This window comes from Melitaea cinxia, chromosome 24 (assembly GCF_905220565.1).
Source record: "Melitaea cinxia chromosome 24, ilMelCinx1.1, whole genome shotgun sequence".
Lineage (NCBI taxonomy): Eukaryota > Metazoa > Arthropoda > Insecta > Lepidoptera > Nymphalidae > Melitaea > Melitaea cinxia.
Window position 1 is genome coordinate 491947 of NC_059417.1, and position 18097 is coordinate 510043.

An 18097-nucleotide genomic window follows, 5' to 3' on the forward strand; every position below is an offset into this window, starting at 1 on the left:
TTAGAAAGTTATTGAGGAATTTTCTATCTATCGAGTAGTTGTTACACCTAGTCACGATAACCACATATGATCACAATTTACCTATGAATTGTACCCAAGAACGTAACACACAAGTACACACAAGTAATACACAAGTACACACAAGTAACACATAAGTACACACAAGTAACACACAAATACACACAAGTAACACACAAGTACGTAAGTACGTATAATATTGAACAATTTTTATTGTATGCTGTGTTAGCAACGATTATATAAATAAATAAATAATAATAATAATAATAATAATAATAACTTTATTTGCAAAACACACTGTTCCTAACATACACAATATATCATATATATATATAACATCAGAGGCAGGCATTACAATCAGTCTTAGGTCTAATACAATATATGAGTAATAAAAAACAAAATAAAAAAATAAAATAAAAAATAGACGATAAAAGAAGATAGTAGCGCGGCGACAGTGTGTCTCACAATAATTGTGTTTGCTCGCAAACGAAAAAAAAAACCGACTTCAATTACATCGACGAGTAGTACAACGTAAATCGACGAAAAAATAGTCAAGTAACTACGCGTTATCAAAGATTACTCAAAAAGTAGCTATCAGATCTCAATAAAATTTATATGTGACCACATGACAAACATCAGCTTTCGACTAAATTAAAAATTATTAAAATCGGTATACCCAGTAAAAAGTTATTGCGGATTTTCAAGAAGTTCCCTCGATTTCTCTGGGATCCCATCATCAGATCCTGGTTTCCTTATCATGGTACCAAACTAGGGATATCCCCTTTACAACAAAAAAAGAATTATCAAAATCGGTATACCCAATAAAAAGTTATTGCGGATTTTCAAGAATTTCCATCAATTTCTCTGGGATCCCATCATCAGATCCTGGTTTCCTTATCATGGTAATAAACTTGGGATATCTCCTTTCCAACAAAAAAAAGGATTATCAAAATCGGTACACCCAGTAGAAAGTTATGTGGTATAATACAACGTAGGTCGACGAAAAAAGCGTCAAGTAAAAACGCATTATTAGATATAGCTCGAAAAGTAGTTGTTAGATCTCAAATAAATTTAAATGGGACCAATTGGCACACACCACCTTTCGATTAAAAGAAAATTTGTCGAAATCGCTCCACCCAGTCAAAAGTTCTGATGTAACATACATAAAAAAAAAAAAAAAAAAAAATACAGTCGAATTGAGAACCTCCTCCTTTTTTGGAAGTCGGTTAAAAAGGTGGGACCTCAGCTATTCTCAGGACTAAAAGCCCTGACACTGGTTTTCAGGACCACCATTTGTTTTCCCATTTTGGCGGCAATAGTAAGAAAGATAATTAAATAATAATGCGAAATTAACGTTAAACAAATATTAATTATTAATAATTATACTAATATATAATAAATACACTAAGGAAAACAATAAATTATAATATGTGACATATTAAAGACAAAATATGACCTACATGACAATACACATATTCATGAACACATACACACACATACAATTATATAGTGCGATGACACACAATAGTATTGAGCACTTGCGACCAAATCAACGAATGCTGCTAATTTGGTAATGAATATAGACCATATAATTTATCACGTTTGCCATGATCAGACTATGATTTAAATATGTTGTTGCCCTAAAAGTAAATTTTTTTTATAGAGTTTTTTAAAACTTGATTTGGTTGTTAAATTACGTAGCGGTGGTGGCAAGTTATTCCAACACTTAGTAGCAGCATATTTAAAGCTACCGCGAAAAGCGGCTGTACGGTGCATGGGCAAGCTCAGGGCATACTGAGATGACCTTGTGCAGTGCGTGGTGTTAACGTTTCGTGTCCACTCAAGTTTGTCAACCAGATACGTAGGTACGCCATGCTTAATGACTCCAAATAACATTGTGGCTAAGTGTAATCGCCTACGCTGCTCCATTTTCAAAATGGACGCCTGATTCAGGTAAGAAGTGACATGATCTCGCCGCGGTATGTGGAAGCAGTAGCGTGCACAGGCGTTTTGAACCCTTTGTATGGACTTTTTTGTTCTCTCTAGTAGTCGTGGCCCTATAACGATATCTATGTAGTTAAACTTAGAGAGTACTAGTGTCTCACATAGTGCTATGCGCAGCTTTTCATTAAGAGAATCCCTGATGTGATATAAAACTTTAAGCCTATAAAAACAAGTTCGTACTATATTAGACACGTGCGATTCGAATCGCATATTCTCGTCCAACAATAGTCCGAGGTTCCGTACTTCACATACACCCTCAATCCTGCTACCGTTTATTTCGAGAGAAGGGGCTTTGCTCTTCACTAACTGCACTTGGTGACGGGTGCCAAGGACTATGTATTTTGTTTTATTTGGGTTCAAAACCAGCGCATTGGATTTCGACCAGTCAAAAATGCGTTCTAGGTCACCGTTAATTAATTCCAATGATTTTTCCAACTCATGTGGCTTGAACGATAGGTAGATTTGTATATCGTCAGCATATATGTGATACCTACAGTTTCGTATAGATTTAATTACGTCTCCCGAATATATGCTGAACAATATGGGTCCAAGTATGGATCCCTGAGGAACTCCTCTAACAAGGGGGCTGCGCTGCGACCAAATCACATTCTCCCTCTCATTTCTAATTTCTACGATTTGATGTCTATCTTGTAAATAGCTTGCGAACCATGAGACAACGGCCTCATCCAGTCCATAAAATCGTAGTTTTGCTAGAAGCAAGCCTATATTAATAGCATCAAAGGCGCGGGAAAAATCGAGTAATACCATTATGGTTACCTTTCCATAATCTTGGGCGTGAATCACATCATCTAGCACACTCACAAGAGCCGTAGCGGTACTGTGGTGCCTCCTGAATCCCGATTGCAGCTTGGGCAATATATCGTTACGCTCTAGATAGTCCACTAATTGCCTACAGATAACCTTTTCTAGTATCTTAGAAGTACATGGTAAGATACTTATGGGCCTTAAATCTTTGAACTCTAAAGGGCTAGAAATTTTTGGTATAGGACGCACCACAGCATCACGCCACATACTCGGAAAGATGGAGGACGATATACTCTTGTTTATAAGTGTAGCTAGTGTACCCGATATATAATCGAACGATAGAGTCAACATATCTAGCGAGATGTCATCAATACCAATTGCATTAGATCTTAGTTCTCGTATAGCTTGAGTTACATCTCTGACGGTCACAAATTGAAATTTAAATGTAGATGAACTAAATTTGTTTTTATTGAAATAGTCTAAAAGTGAGTCTGCTACGGAATTATCCCCCGGTACATTGAGAAAATGCCTATTCATCTTATCCGGATCACACAAAATAGTGGGCAGTGTATCATTGGTTCGTTTGAAATTAACGTTTTCTTTAATGTGTTTCCACATAGTTCTAGGGTTTCGTACATTTGAGCTGACATATGTTTTAAAATATGTGTCTTTTTCAATTTGGATGGCACGACCAACAATCGACTTAAGTTCATGGTAGTACGCCACCTTGGCGGGATGCTTAGTTGAGCGGGCTTTGCGATAGGCTTCATCGCGACGTTTTATCATTAGACGAATATTATGTGTAATCCATGGGTAACTTTTATGTTTTATAAAGACTAGTTTTTTCGGTGCGAGGTAATCAAAAACTTCTAATAAATTATATGTAAGGTTATTTGCTATTTCATTGACATTCCCCATACTCAAAGCATTCCAATCAATAGATGACATTACAGCATTGAACTGAACTGGATCTATATCTTTGATAGGTCTAAAATATACAGACTTAGGTCGACTTTTAACTTTCGGAATATTTAGCTCGCATGCAACCATCATGATCAGCATGATCGCTTAGTGAAGGTGTGTGATCAACCCAGACTCGGACCACATTTGCGTCGGTGCAAATGAGATCGAGCAAGGTGTCACTGGTTGAAGTAAAATGTGTTGGCTCAGCAACATGCTGACGAAGGCCAAAGTTAGATAAAAAATCTCCAAGCACTAAAAAACTGTTATCTAGAGAGTTGAGACAATTTATATTGAAATCACCCAATAGGATGACATGGTCGTACCGTGAGAGCGAGCTGATTGTATCACTCAACGCATTTATGAATACCTGAACGCTGAGCCAGGGCGGCCGGTATGCAGTACCGATCGCCATCTTTTTAGAGTGGACAGTTATACCCAACCACATTTGCTCCACAGAGTCTGCAATAGGGTGCTTCAGTACACGTACAGATATTTCACGCTTTATATAAAATCCCACTCGTCCACCACGGGCACGCAGCCCTGGAGGACGAGGTACGTGACGAAGGTGATAACCCGATAAAATTGGAGCGGTTTCCTCCTCTCCCTGCTTGAGCCACGTCTCGTTCACTGCGAGAATATCTATGTCATGCTTCATCAGCGTAACAACAAACTCCTCATGCCCAGTTCTCAATGATCGAGGATTAATTAAACCAATCCTAATCTTTCTTGGTGCCATCATAATATACAACTTATAAATTTTAAATGATAATTAACTACACAAAAGATATATATATGAGATAGATATAAAATGATATAAATGAATAAGATAGATGAAATTATATAATGACATAGAAGATATATAATAATAAGATGTGATTTAGTGTATGTTTGATAAATTGAAATGATAATAAAATTATACTGAACTAAAATATCTGTGTCAGATCGTAGGCCCGTTTTGAGAGTCACACTGTCACCACATCCACTACCACCAGTGGTGCAAAAACATATATAATGTACATAAATACTTAACAGCTATTAATTTTATAGATTCAAAAAAAATACTAAGACTACAATAACAAAAACAAATAATTAACATTCGAATTGATAAGACACAAGACAAACAGTTTATATACAAAAAACCTTATCTATATCGCTCATTGACCTAATTCTATATTTATGGTTATGTGAGCTGGCGTCACGACGTGCGAATATGCGACCATCACGCGTCCATACATACCGCCATCCCACCTCCTTGGCCTTCGCACGAACGGCGTAGAAGAGCTGTCGGTTCACGCGTGTAAGTCGCTCGTTCACATAAAATCGACGTGGTTGAGCGTCAATGTCGAATCCAGCAGTGTCCGCACCGCGCCGCATCCGCGCCGCACGGAGCAACTCGTCACGGAGGCCGCGCCTCGCCAGCCGAACACATATGGCGCGAGCTGGCGGTCGCTCCGACGAAGACTGCGCACGCGCACGCACGGGCCTCGCACGCTGCACACTCACGACTTCTCGTTCGTCAATATTTACGCCTAGCTTGTTGGATATAAGCGCAACTATATGCGTCAAATTTTCTCCATCGCATTCCGATATACCAGTAATCTCGACGTCGTTCAGTAGGAGCTCTTGATCCCTGTCATTGAGGTCTGACCTTAGCTGCGATAACGTTTCATCGATAGACTCGATCGGCTTCTCACTTTTTTCCAGCTTAGTCAGCCGCTCATCGAAGGAATCCATACGAGTATTAAAATCTACTAACGTTGTTCTTATTATGCCGAGTTCCTGCCTAAATGATGACATTTCTCTTGTACAAGCCGACAGCTCAGTGCGGAGCAACTCAATAGCCTTCATCATGGCCTCGACGCTTCCCAAGCTATCGGCATCCACAGAAGCATCCGTGCCTGCTTCACCGGACTTACAGCTCTTGCACATCCATTAATAAGTTATCCCGGTATCCAGGCATTTAGAATCGAACTGCAAGTCAAAGTTAGTTGAAATTAAATTAATTACCCTTCGAATCGTCAAAGTTCGGTCCTGTCTAGTCATGTTGAAAAAGTGACGAAGTTTCCAAGTAATTCCATTATTGGTTTCGAGCAACTTCCGGAGAGACATCGGAGGAAGCTAAGTTCTGAGATGCAGTTGTAATTTAAGGTTCGAACTTGGATATTTTGATAAATTTATACACAGATAGAAATTTCTTGAAGATTTTTTAATTACTTGACATAGTGTGAGGTTTCGATTGATTTGAAGAGAAAGTACTCCGGTCACAACTATGGACAACAATTATTCTTGATATTGTAATAGAAATGTCTATTCCATGTTTAGATATCAATAAACAAAAATATGTTTATCACGATCGTCTTCTCAACTACAGAACTCTATGTCTGTGTCTTAGTCTTAGAACACAGACGACTAATACGCAAAATCATTATATTTTTATGGTAGATGTAAATATATATGTATATACATATTACGTCTAGACTTATGGCGAAATTCTAAAACACAACTGAAGCAAAAACCAGAACCACAACTAATTGCGATGCAGTTTTAAATTAATAAAATCTTAGAATAAAAGATCATTTTTATTTTGCTGCAAATCGTCTGTCTGTTCACTCATTGTATTACTGAAATTAAAAATTTTATATTCAAAATTTAATAAACCTATTTTTATGTAAGTAAATGTCTTTATTGAAATTTTAATAGACCCAGTTGAAAAACTTCTTCACTGCTTTCCTTTGTTTTTTAATTTTCTAATAATTATGCCACTTACTCTATTGTGTAATTTCCTTTTAAGCTATTCGTATCATAATTATGTAACGATCACAGCACTGGTTTGTGGCTATTGCGCTGGCGGTTGTGGGTTCGATCCCCGCACATGACAAACACTTGTACTGGCCATACAGATGTTTGCCTTGGTCTGGGTGTTTATGCAGTCCATATGGGTTTCCCCACCGTGCCTCGAAGAGCACGTTATGCTGATCCGAATATATCCGCCAACCCGCATTTGCGCAGCGTAGTGGGTTAAGCTCTGATCCTTCTCCTATATAGAGAAAGAGGCCTATGCCCAGCAGTGGGATATTAAACGCTGAATCGTTACCTTTTTCTTGCAACAGATGACGTTTCAACGCTTTAACGACCGAGTCTAAGCGTCACTGCCCAGCGTTACCGTTTCACATTACTTCACTCCCCATAAATTGATCATACAATGGGTAAATTCCAGTTAACGTTATTACTATCCTCTCCAGGAGCTCTGGATACCTTCTCCACCATTTTTAATTAAGCTATGATCTTCTGTAATATTGAGGTACTTCCCCGGTTTGACTGCTCAAGATTTTAATCATGCTAAATTCGTGTTGTGTGTTTTATTATGTTTATCTTTAAATGAATATACTATGAAACAAAGAAAGGAATATTAAATTTTACTCGCTCATATCGCTAGGTGCTGTTACAGTTTAACGACTCAAATCGTAAACGCTTGTTTACTGAACGACATTTACATTATACGAAACGATTACGACACTTATATATGTATAAAGACATTTTTTTTATTCTATTATTTTATAAATTTAGAGTATAATATTTTTGGTTCGGTGTACCGTGACTTCGAAAATAATCGTAATTCCCGATCCTTATTTATTTTATTCATGAAATTTCTTACGAGTAATTTATTATATTTATTGTCTTATGATAGTAGAAATTTTTGATGCTAAATTAAAGAAACGATAAAAAAATGTTAAATGATTATATAATGTAAAATTGTAGACTATAAAAGATCAGTAATTTAAACACCAACACCAGGTAGGAACGAAGTTCCTTCGGATAGTATAGAAGCAACACAATTTGAAAAAAAAAATGTTGAATTATATATATATTTTCTAGTTCTTGATTTTTTTTTTTAAATTTTGTTGATTGGTTTTTATTAAGTACATAAAAGTATTTAGGAAATTTAGTATTTTAGAAAATAACAAATACCGTAAAATAAAATAAATCAAACATAATAATAATAATAATAATAATTCAAATTATTAAGTGAAATAAAAAACACACGACAGTATAAAATTACATAAATAATTTAAAAAAAGTTTACGAGTAATATTTTAGTTTTACAAACGTCATATTATACAGTCGTGTGACTGATATTACGTCACTTCCGTTATATATTTTTCTTCAGGTTTCAATGTCACATTTTTTTCAGTTCGGTCGCCCAGCCAAATGTCAAGCCTGCCGTAAGGAACTTCGTTCCAATAACCTAAAATAAACAAAAAAAAAAAAAAATTAAATGTAAGAAAAACTTTTAATATTTACTTTTAATTTATTTTTTATTTTTAGTAATCGCGGGATAGGTCTTAGTCCATTATTCTCAGCAAATCTTTTTATTTAATACCCATAATCTAGGAAAGCATAAATAACTTAGTCCGCCATCTTCAAAAGTCCGCCATATTAAATTAAGAGTATAATTATTTTTCGAGTTACTCCCAGCAAGCTCTTTCATTTTACACCCATATTTGTATGAGTGCATTTAAAATAACTACTCCGCCTCTGCTCACGTGTACCATTGGGTGTGGACGCCATATTGGATTTAAAAGGACGTCACATAGCTTGACGTGCATTGTAAACGTGTATACAAAGTTTCAGCTCAATCAGTTAGATATTTGCTTCAAAATTGAATTCTCAAACTGTGGTACGCATACCTATAGGATTATGACGGTTCTTAAAGGGGTACTTGGGAATTATATTGGTAATGGAAGAAATTTTATAAAGTTAAAACAGTTAACTAAAACCTTATATACCTTTTAGCTGACCTGGCGAACTCCGTACCGCCGTATTTTTTTTTTAAATTAGCACATAAATATTTTTGCAATATAAAGTTTAATATTATACTATGGCTATTTGATAAAGGAGACACATATTTAGAAATAGGTATTGTAGGTATTAATGTAAAGCATTAGAAAATCATAAGTATGGACTTATGACTCTCTAATGAATTTTTTTATATCAAATCAAGTATCAAGATCAAGGCTAAGAAGAGAATAAACCGACATCGATTACATCGACAAGTAATATATATAGGTAGATAAAAATAGTCAAGTAAATACGCATTGTTAGACATAATTCAAAAAGTGCTTGTCAGATTTCAATCAAATTTAAATCAAATCAAAATACCTCTAAAGACTCTTTTAGGTTTCAAAAGCGCTTTCAAACCATTATTTTCAAATTAAGATATAAACGTTATTATTTTTTTAAAAAGTAAAGCTACCACCGATTCGGAATGTAGATTCTGCAGAGAAGAATCGGCAAGAAACTCCGTAGTTACTTTTGAAAATAATATATAAAGTGTGTTTTAGTACAAAGTTAGTAATACCTTGTCTGAAATATAGCGTCACAACTTTATTTATGAATTTCTTGTTGTGGGATTTCATCATACATGCGAATACATATAACCCATACAACCCAGAAAGGAGACTTTTACTTTGCTCAGTCGTAAACTAAAATGTTAATGGAACCATGTGACAAGCACCGGATTTTAATTAAAAAAGAAACATCAAAATCGGTGCACTCAATAAAAACTTCTGAAGTGTTACCATAAATAATACCGTATATTTTCAGAAATACCTCCTTTTGAAGTCGGTTAAAAAGGTTGGAAAGCACTATTCTAAAACAATACATAAATCTTCCATCTCACCAAACAAGGAATCTAGTGAAGGATCTTATCTCTTAACCGGAGAGGTCGTATTTTAACTTTATCTTCCGCGTGTAACACGGCGCACGCTAACAGCCCGCTACCGGTAAAATCCAGTTCGTGCTGGCTAAAAGCGGTTATATCCAGTTTGAAATGAAACTACGGTCGCTCGTTCTTTACTATAGTATTTTTTTGTGCTAAAATACTTATAGCAGTATATTTTATTTAATTTTGAAGCTTCTAGTTAAAATACAAAGAATAACTCTTTTTTGTACTATAGATGAAAATATATATTTTTTTTTATTTACATTTTATTTACTTATCTATAAATATGTGGCGTATTCACATATAAAGACTTTTTATACGGAAATAATAATGAAACCTCATTTCTTGTTTTTATTTTGTTTATAAAAATATTTTTTCATAGATGTCAAGAATTTGTATTTTGAATTCTTCTTTATAATTTATTTATGTTTTACAATTTATTAATTCTATTTTATATTTTACTACGTGCACGTTGTTTTGGGATTATATTATATAATTATTTTTTAATAAAGAGTCGGTGGAGATAGCGAAGATCTTATCATTATTTCAACCGCTAAATAGCTCACTCACTAAAAATTTGTCTGATTCTAAGGTTAGGCCACTTAATGCTTATGTTTTAAGCAACACTTGAGTAATATATGTACATAAATATATATTTTTTTATAAATCCATCCATACGAAAATATGACACTCAGAATCAGGATGGGTAACGATTCCATGTCATAAAAGTGGAAGGGTCACTACAGCAGCGCCAACTGGCCAAGATATTATATACAAATATCTGCTATGATTATAGAAAATGAATAAATAGCTATCGCTCATATTACTACCACCTTGAAACTTAAAAAGCTAACCGATGGCGTGATAAATATCCATCTGCTGGCTTTGAAATACACAGGCCGAAGACTAACCCGCCTACCCAGCGTGGAGACTATGGGCAACACATATGAGTTCACGGCATTTTTGGAGCGAATAAGTGACCGTTACAAGTGAACTTAATTTAATGACCTTTTTTATTTCTTACAAGAATCAGGAATAAATTGAAATTTAAAATTGAAGTAAAAGCATAAAAACTGGCAGTTTAAGCAGTAAATTAGTTTCAAGTCGTGATATCGGTGCACTGTAGCGTACACGCTATTAAAACTTTTACGTTTTCTGTTATTTCGCCTTATCATATACAACTGAGAGTTTTGTCCAGTATGGCAATTTCATTTCACCTTATATCATACTCGCTGAACCGGCAAACGTTGTCCTGCCGCTAAACGCTATTAAAAAGTAGGGGGTTGGTGGTAGAAGGGTGAAAATTTAGTTAATGATCAAATTATTTAAAAATAAAAACATATTTTTTTTTTGGGATAGGTCACACTTATCGTTTGAGGGTATAAAAAATAGATGTTGGCCGATTCTCTTGCCAATATAGGTACACAAAATCGGTCGAGCTCTTTCGGGGGAGTTTGGCAACAAACACCGCGACACGAGAATTTTATATATTAGGTGAAATATATGCAGGTCTTTCACAGAATCATTGCTAGCTGAGCCTAAGCCCGAGGAAAAGCGAGAGCTTGTATGGAAGAGTAAAATAGTTAATTTCTCCATCTAAGTTGGAGGGCTAGATCAAAAGAAAAAAGACAAGATCTTGCCCAAGATCTCTGGCTACCTTACTCATCGCAGGTACACAACACTTGAAGGTGTTATTTAGCTGTGATCTTATGGATTGTGGAAAATCGGGATGTCTGGCGCGAACTTGGAGGCCTATGTTCAGCAGTAACTGCAATAGGCTGAACTGTCTCCTGAACTGACTGGATCTTCTGTAAGGTTGAGGTGCTTCCCAGTTGGGCTCCTACAAATTTTAAGTAAGAAATCTCCTACTGCGCTCTACCTCAATAGAATATAACAAAATATTCCATTAAGGAAGTTAACCAAAGTAGAAAGGGGGATACATAAATAATATCTAATTAAAGCCTTACAACACTTGTCTTGACATGTGATCTAACTTGAAACTGCATGCAATTTAAATCTTGATGATGTTTACATAACAATAATTAGTTTTTAACGAGGTTGTTATGTATCTAGTATGTAAATAATAATGTAGAAATAATTTACTTATATTTTATTATAATTTGTAAGTAACAGGAATTGACACAATAAGAACAGAATCAACCGACATATATATATTTAATATTTGACATAAAAGCAAGTAGTAATTTCCGCTTCCTTCTCGGAAAGTCGTACCGAGCATTGTTGTCTACTAACACTCCCCCTTGTTATTTAATTAAAAGTTCAACCGGTTTGGTGGTCGTCGAATCCGGGTACTACGACGGGGTTCAATTTCAGCCTGTGTAGTAGGAGGTATATCTGGCGTTGCTTGAGGTGTCTCTGGCTTGTCCACTTCCGAGGTTTCAGTGTGAGGTATGGATTCCCTTCTTGTAGCGTTAGCATGTGTAGTTGTAAGGTCTTTTTCAGGTAGTAAGTCTTTTTTAGGGAGTAAGTCTTTTCCAGGGAGTAAGTCTTTTCCAGGGAGTAAGTCTTTTCCAGGTAGTATGTTCTTTCCAGGTAATAGGTCTTTTTCAGGTAATTTTGGTGTATAATTTGCTACTGATTCTCTTGGTTTAATCAGGTAAGTATCTGGTATTCTAAAGTTATTATCTAAGCATGATATCTTTATGATTTGATCTACATGTCTTTGGTGTATTCTTCCATCTACTTCCACTTCATAATGTAATTTTCCTTTTCTATTTACTATGTTACCAAATTTCCATTTGTTACTGTCATACATTCGAATTTGAACTTTCTCTCCTCTTTGAAATTCCTTGGTTACTATTATCTCTTCATTACTGTTGTTTCTTAATTCCTGTGGTCTTTTTACTAAGTCAATTCTAGTTCTGTATATTCTTTTAAACATCATTTCACCTGGGCTTAATCCTGTAGTACTGTTAGGTGTTTTTCTATACATCATTAAAAATCTTTGTAATTTATCTTGTATAGATCCCTCTTCATTGATCATTGCTTTAAGTTTATTTTTAACAGTTTGAACATATCTTTCTACTTGACATTGGTAGAAGGATGAAATGGTGCTGTAAATTTAGCTTGAATTCCATTTTCTTTTAAGAATTTTTGCATTTCTTCTGATCTAAATTGTCTTCCATTATCCGAGACTTGTGTTATTGGTAAACCAAATGTAGTGTATAACTTCTTTAGAATATTTATAGTTGTTGCAGCTGACATAGAATTAGTAGGTATAACTTCTAACCATTTAGTATAGGCATCTACCACCATAAGAAAATATTGGTTCATGAATGGTCCGGCATAATCAATATGAATACGACTCCACGGTTCCTTAGGGTATTCCCAGCTGTGTACAGGTACCTTAGTCGGGTTTTTACGCATCAAACAGCATCTCTTGCATTGTTTCACCATATTTTCAATATTTATGTCAATGTTCTTCCACCACACATAGCTTCTTGCTAAAGCCTTCATCTTAACTATACCCATGTGCGCTGTATGTAATTCTTCTAATATTTTAGGTTGTAGTTTCTTAGGTATGACGATTCGTATGCCATAAAATATACAATTATTCTGCAATGAAAATTCATGTAGTCTAGTTTTATCTTCTCGTCCTGATTGTATATCAATATATAACTTCTGTAGTTCCGGGTCAGTAGCTGTAGCTACCCTTATCTCTTGTAATGAAACTGGTATTTCTGAAATCTGATTTAAGTAGAAAGCTTCGTCATCTGTAAGTGTATCATTCTTTTCATTTTTATTTGTATGTTGTAGTCTTGAAAAATAGTCGGCATTAGCATGTTCTGCAGTCTTCCTTAGTTTTATCTGATAATCAAATCCAGCTAAAAAGTTAGCATAATGTACAAGTCGTATGGCTGTTGTAGCAGGTGTAGCCTTCTCTGGGTGTAAAATTCTAGCTAATGGTTGGTTGTCTACTATGAGAATTATTTTTCTACCGTAACAATACTGAAAGAATTTCTTCAGTCCCCAAACTAATGCTGCAGCTTCTTTATCTAACTGGCTGTAACCTTTCTCTGCCTTTGTAAGAGATCTTGAAGCGAAAGCTATTGGACGTTCTGATTTATCCGGCATAATATGTGACAACACAGCTCCGTATCCTGTTGGTGATGCATCCGTGGCTAATGTGACAGGTAAGTTTTCATGAAATGGTATAAGTTATAGTTCTCCGCAGATTTCCTTTTTCAGTTCTTGAAATGCTTGTTCACATGATGTTGACCAAGTAAATTTTGTATCTTTTTGTAATAATCTGTATAAAGGATTTAGTTTTGATGCTAAGTTAGGTATAAATTGTTGGTAGTAATTTATCATTCCCAAAAATGTACGTAGTGAGGAAACATCTGTTGGACGTAAACTATTCTTTATATCATTTACTTTATCTTCTGTAGGGTGTAGACCTTTTTCATTTATTGTATGTCCTAGGTAAGTAACTGATTTCTGAAAAAACTGACATTTCTTTCTGTTTAAGTGTAGTCCACATTCTTTTAATTTATCAAATACTTTCCTAATTCTTTGTAGTAATTGTATAAATGTACGTCCTTGTAAAGCAATGTCGTCAAAAAAACAAACTGTACCTTCCATTCCTTGAAGTGTTTGATCCATATATCTCTGCCAAACATTTGGTGCAATTTTCACTCCGAACATTAGTCTTTTCACCTTGTATGTACCCTTGCATGTACTAATAGCTTGCATTTCTGCTGTATCTTCATTAGTCTTCATATGTAAATAAGCTTGATTAATATCCAGTGTGCAAAAATATTTTCCTCCACTTAACTTTGAAAATATTTCTTCAACACGAGGTATAGGGTAGTTGTCATTTTCCAGATTTTTATTTAATGTAGCGCGATAGTCAGCACATAAGCGCATTTTTCCATTTTGCTTCAAGACAGGAACAATTGGTGTTCCCCACTGTGAGTATGTAACTTTTTCTAATATTCCTTCCTTTTCTAATCTGTCTATTTCCGCTTCCACTTGATTCTTCAAAGCGAATGGTACTGGACGTGGTTTTAAAAAGACTGGAACTGCACCTTCTTTCAATTTAAATACTGCTTGATAATCTTTAATTTCTCCTATTTCTTCAGAAAATAGTTCTTTGTATTCTTGTATAATTTTTTTCAATTTCTCAGTAAACTCTTTTTCTGTAATATCATTTTCTTCTTTTTGTAGTGAATTTATGTCAAATTGTAAGTTTAATTTCCTAATCCATTCTCTTCCCAATACAGGATCCACTTTTCTATCAATAACAAAAATTCTTCCTATGACTTCTGTATTTTTATATTTGATGTTTACATTACAGGTTCCCCGTGGGTAAAGTATTTCTCCTGTGTAAGTTTTTAATTTAATTGGTGTATTTTCTAATTTAAGATTACTGAAATTTTCTTTATAATATTGTACAGAGCATGTAGTGACTGCTGCACCTGTATCTAGTTCTAGTGTATGTAATTTCCCATTCAGTTGTAATGTAATATTAAATTTATCATTTTGTATGTTATTTTTGTAAAATATTTTATGTATTTCATAAATTTCATTAGTATCTTCTATGTACTGTTCATTTACTAGCTCTAGTTGTTTTTGTTCCCTTAAGCAAACTGATTGTATGTGTCCTTTTGTTTTGCATTTCTTACAAAATAATTTATCTTTTAATCTACACTGAGTCGCTGAATGGTTTTCTTTTCCACAACGATAACACTTTATTTTCTTTCCTTTTTTAATATTTGTATTGTATGTATGACTTTTATATGTATTTATATTTGTATTTTGTTTGGATGTATTAAAATTCTTAGTTTTCTTTGATATTTTGTTTATATTTGGTTGAATATCTGTACACATTTCTTTTGTTTCTACTTTGGAAGTCTCAATCGCCATTGCAATCCTAATTAAATCATCAAATTTTGTAGAAGAAGATTCTTGTAATAATCTTTCTTTAATTTCAGAGTTACGCAGCCCTCGTATGAACTGTACTCGCAGATGAGTTTCAAAAGTACTATTTTTACAATTATTACATATAAAGTTACATTTTCCGCCTATTTCTTTTAATCCAGCTACATAGTTAGCAATGCTTTCACACTCATGCTGTTGCCGCAGACAGAATTTGTGTTGTTGAGCAACTTCACCGGGTTCTGGGGCAATATGATTCCTTAGTAGTTCTACAAGGTCATCGTAGCTTTTTGATTCTAGACACTCAGGCGCTGTGATGTTTTTCAGTACTTGGTAGTATTTAGGGCCAATACAATTAAGAAAAATTTGCACTTTAATTGTAGCACTTGTGACACCTTTCAAGGAAATATAATTTTGAAGTCTTTGTAAATAAGTCGAAAATGATTCATTGTTTTCATCATAAGGTTGTAATGTGATACCACTAACCGTTTTATCACTGGTTTGTAAGGCTTGTTGTAATTGTACTTGCTGTAATTGCATTCCTCGCATCGTTTCCATCATTTGGGACAAAACTTGCCCTAGTTGTTGTTCCATTGCGGCGTATTATGTACGTACGTATGTAAGAGGAAAAGGAATGTGTGAAGCGGGTTATCATCACAGGATTTGGAACCCTTGGAACAAGGAAAATGGGTGTATAGGAACACGTGGTAATGTCCGCTGCTCGCGAGGTCACTTATATTCACTTTTTTTTTGTAATTATTAATCTTCGTCGTCAATCTGTTATCCTCGTCGCCAATTTGTTATGTATCTAGTATGTAAATAATAATGTAGAAATAATTTACTTATATTTTATTATAATTTGTAAGTAACAGGAATTGACACAATAAGAACAGAATCAACCGACATATATATATTTAATATTTGACATAAAAGCAAGTAGTAATTTCCGCTTCCTTCTCGGAAAGTCGTACCGAGCATTGTTGTCTACTAACAGAGGTCATTAGAGTTTATGTGGAAAGTTATGAATCTGATTGAGAAGGTCTTTGACTCATATGTCGATCAAAAGTATTTTTGGTATTATGATTGACATTTTAAATTTCTAATTTAACTTGACAGTCATGTTTGATGTTGATCGCTTTTAGTTTCCGATTTTCGGAGTACCCGTAGCCATGGCACTAGTAATGGTAACGACATACTGCATATCAAAATGACCTAACATCGAATCTGGTAATGCCGCCTTTTGTACTTCTGTCTACTTTTCTAATCGACTTCAAAAAGGGAGGTTTTACAATTCGACCGTATATATTTTTTTTATGTTCGCGGATAACTTTGTCGTTTATGAACCGATTTTGCAGTTGTTTTTGTTGGAAAGGAGATATTCTAAGAGTGGTACCATGATGATGAAACCAAGATCTGATGATGGCATTCCAGAGAAATCGAGGGGAACCTTCAAAATGGTAGTGGCGACTAGTAGTTTGTTATATATATAATTGTTATATCGACAAGTAATACAACGTAGGTAGACGAAAAAATAGTCAAGTAAATACGCATCGGCTTTCGATTAAATTAAAAATTACAAAAATCGGTACACCCAGTAAAAAGTTATGCGGAATTTCGAGAGTTTCCCTCGATTCCTCTGGGATCCCATCATCAGATCCTGGTTTCCTTATCATGGTACCAAACTAGGGATATCTCCTTTCCTAAAAAGAATTATCAAAATCAGTTCATAAACGACGGAGTTATCCCCGAACATACATATTATATACGATGGAATTGAGTAACCTCCTCCTTTTTTTGAAGTCGTTTAATAATAATAATAATACGGTGTAATATGTAATTGAAGTCGGTTTTTTCATTTGCTATGAAACACAATTATGTTATTTATTTTCATTGTTTCCCTGGTGTACAATAAAGAATATACATAAGAAAGTTTAGTATTCCATTTTATATGTAAATAACACGATCCTCTTTTGAACCAAAATAACAAATTTTCTTCTATTAGCTATTGACAGACTTTAATTTTAATTTATCATACCAGTTAAATACTATTATCACAGTACTTTAAGGCAGACCCAAAATAAAGCCACTAATACATGCCAAACGGAAAATAAGGTCAAACCAAATGAAACCTTACAACTATACAAAAAGGTCAAAATCATGAACCCTTCCATTTTATGTCGTACTTGGGTAAATGAAACATGAGAACGTACTTCACGAAACAATAAGTGTTCTCGTTAAGCTCCACCGCTAAGCGATTGCGATCAGTCTTAAGTAAAGGAGGTTGAAATCAATTGACAAAATTTGTCACTATCAAGTACAGACTTAGACTTTACTGATATTCTCCCGCAACTTTGTCTGTATTGATTTTGTCATCACATATATTAATTACATCCATGTTATTTGATTGGTGATTCGATTCAGCTTTGTTTTCCACTAACATGCCTTTTTCTCCATGTGGAAGAAGGTTCAGGCTTATGTCACGCTGCTTTACTGCGGGTTGTCAGATATATTCCTTACTCTGAGCAAAATAGCTTTCGAATTTCTATTATAATAAAACCTACGATCTGGTTTAATGGTGCAGGTGCCGTGCCAGCGGCGCCTAAACACTGACAATCGTGGGTTCGATTCCTGATCGGAGTCGGAGTTAGTTGTCGGTCCAGTAGTTATCATGAACACCTTATAGCGATCATTACTCATAGTAGGAATATATCTGCCAACCCGCATCGG

The 18097-nt window shown here is 34.7% G+C and overlaps 3 protein-coding genes across 3 annotated transcripts; all 3 read right to left on the reverse strand.

Annotated features, from left to right (window-relative positions):
- Positions 1 to 11744: 11744 nt before the first annotated feature.
- On the reverse strand, positions 11745 to 12476 carry LOC123665732. The gene has a single exon (XM_045599992.1). It carries the CDS (start codon positions 12474 to 12476, stop codon positions 11745 to 11747), a length of 732 nt encoding a protein of 243 aa, XP_045455948.1.
- Positions 12477 to 12514: 38 nt separating this feature from the next.
- Positions 12515 to 13567, reverse strand: LOC123665733 (uncharacterized protein K02A2.6-like). Its single transcript, XM_045599993.1, has one exon. It carries the CDS (start codon positions 13565 to 13567, stop codon positions 12515 to 12517), a length of 1053 nt encoding a protein of 350 aa, XP_045455949.1.
- An 84-nt stretch (positions 13568 to 13651) lies between these two features.
- Positions 13652 to 15964, reverse strand: LOC123665734 (uncharacterized protein K02A2.6-like). Its single transcript, XM_045599995.1, has 2 exons — positions 15433 to 15964; positions 13652 to 14814 (listed from the first exon to the last, which is right to left on the reverse strand). Exons 1-2 carry the CDS (start codon positions 15962 to 15964, stop codon positions 13652 to 13654), a joined length of 1695 nt encoding a protein of 564 aa, XP_045455951.1.
- Between the last annotated feature and the right edge of the window lie 2133 nt (positions 15965 to 18097).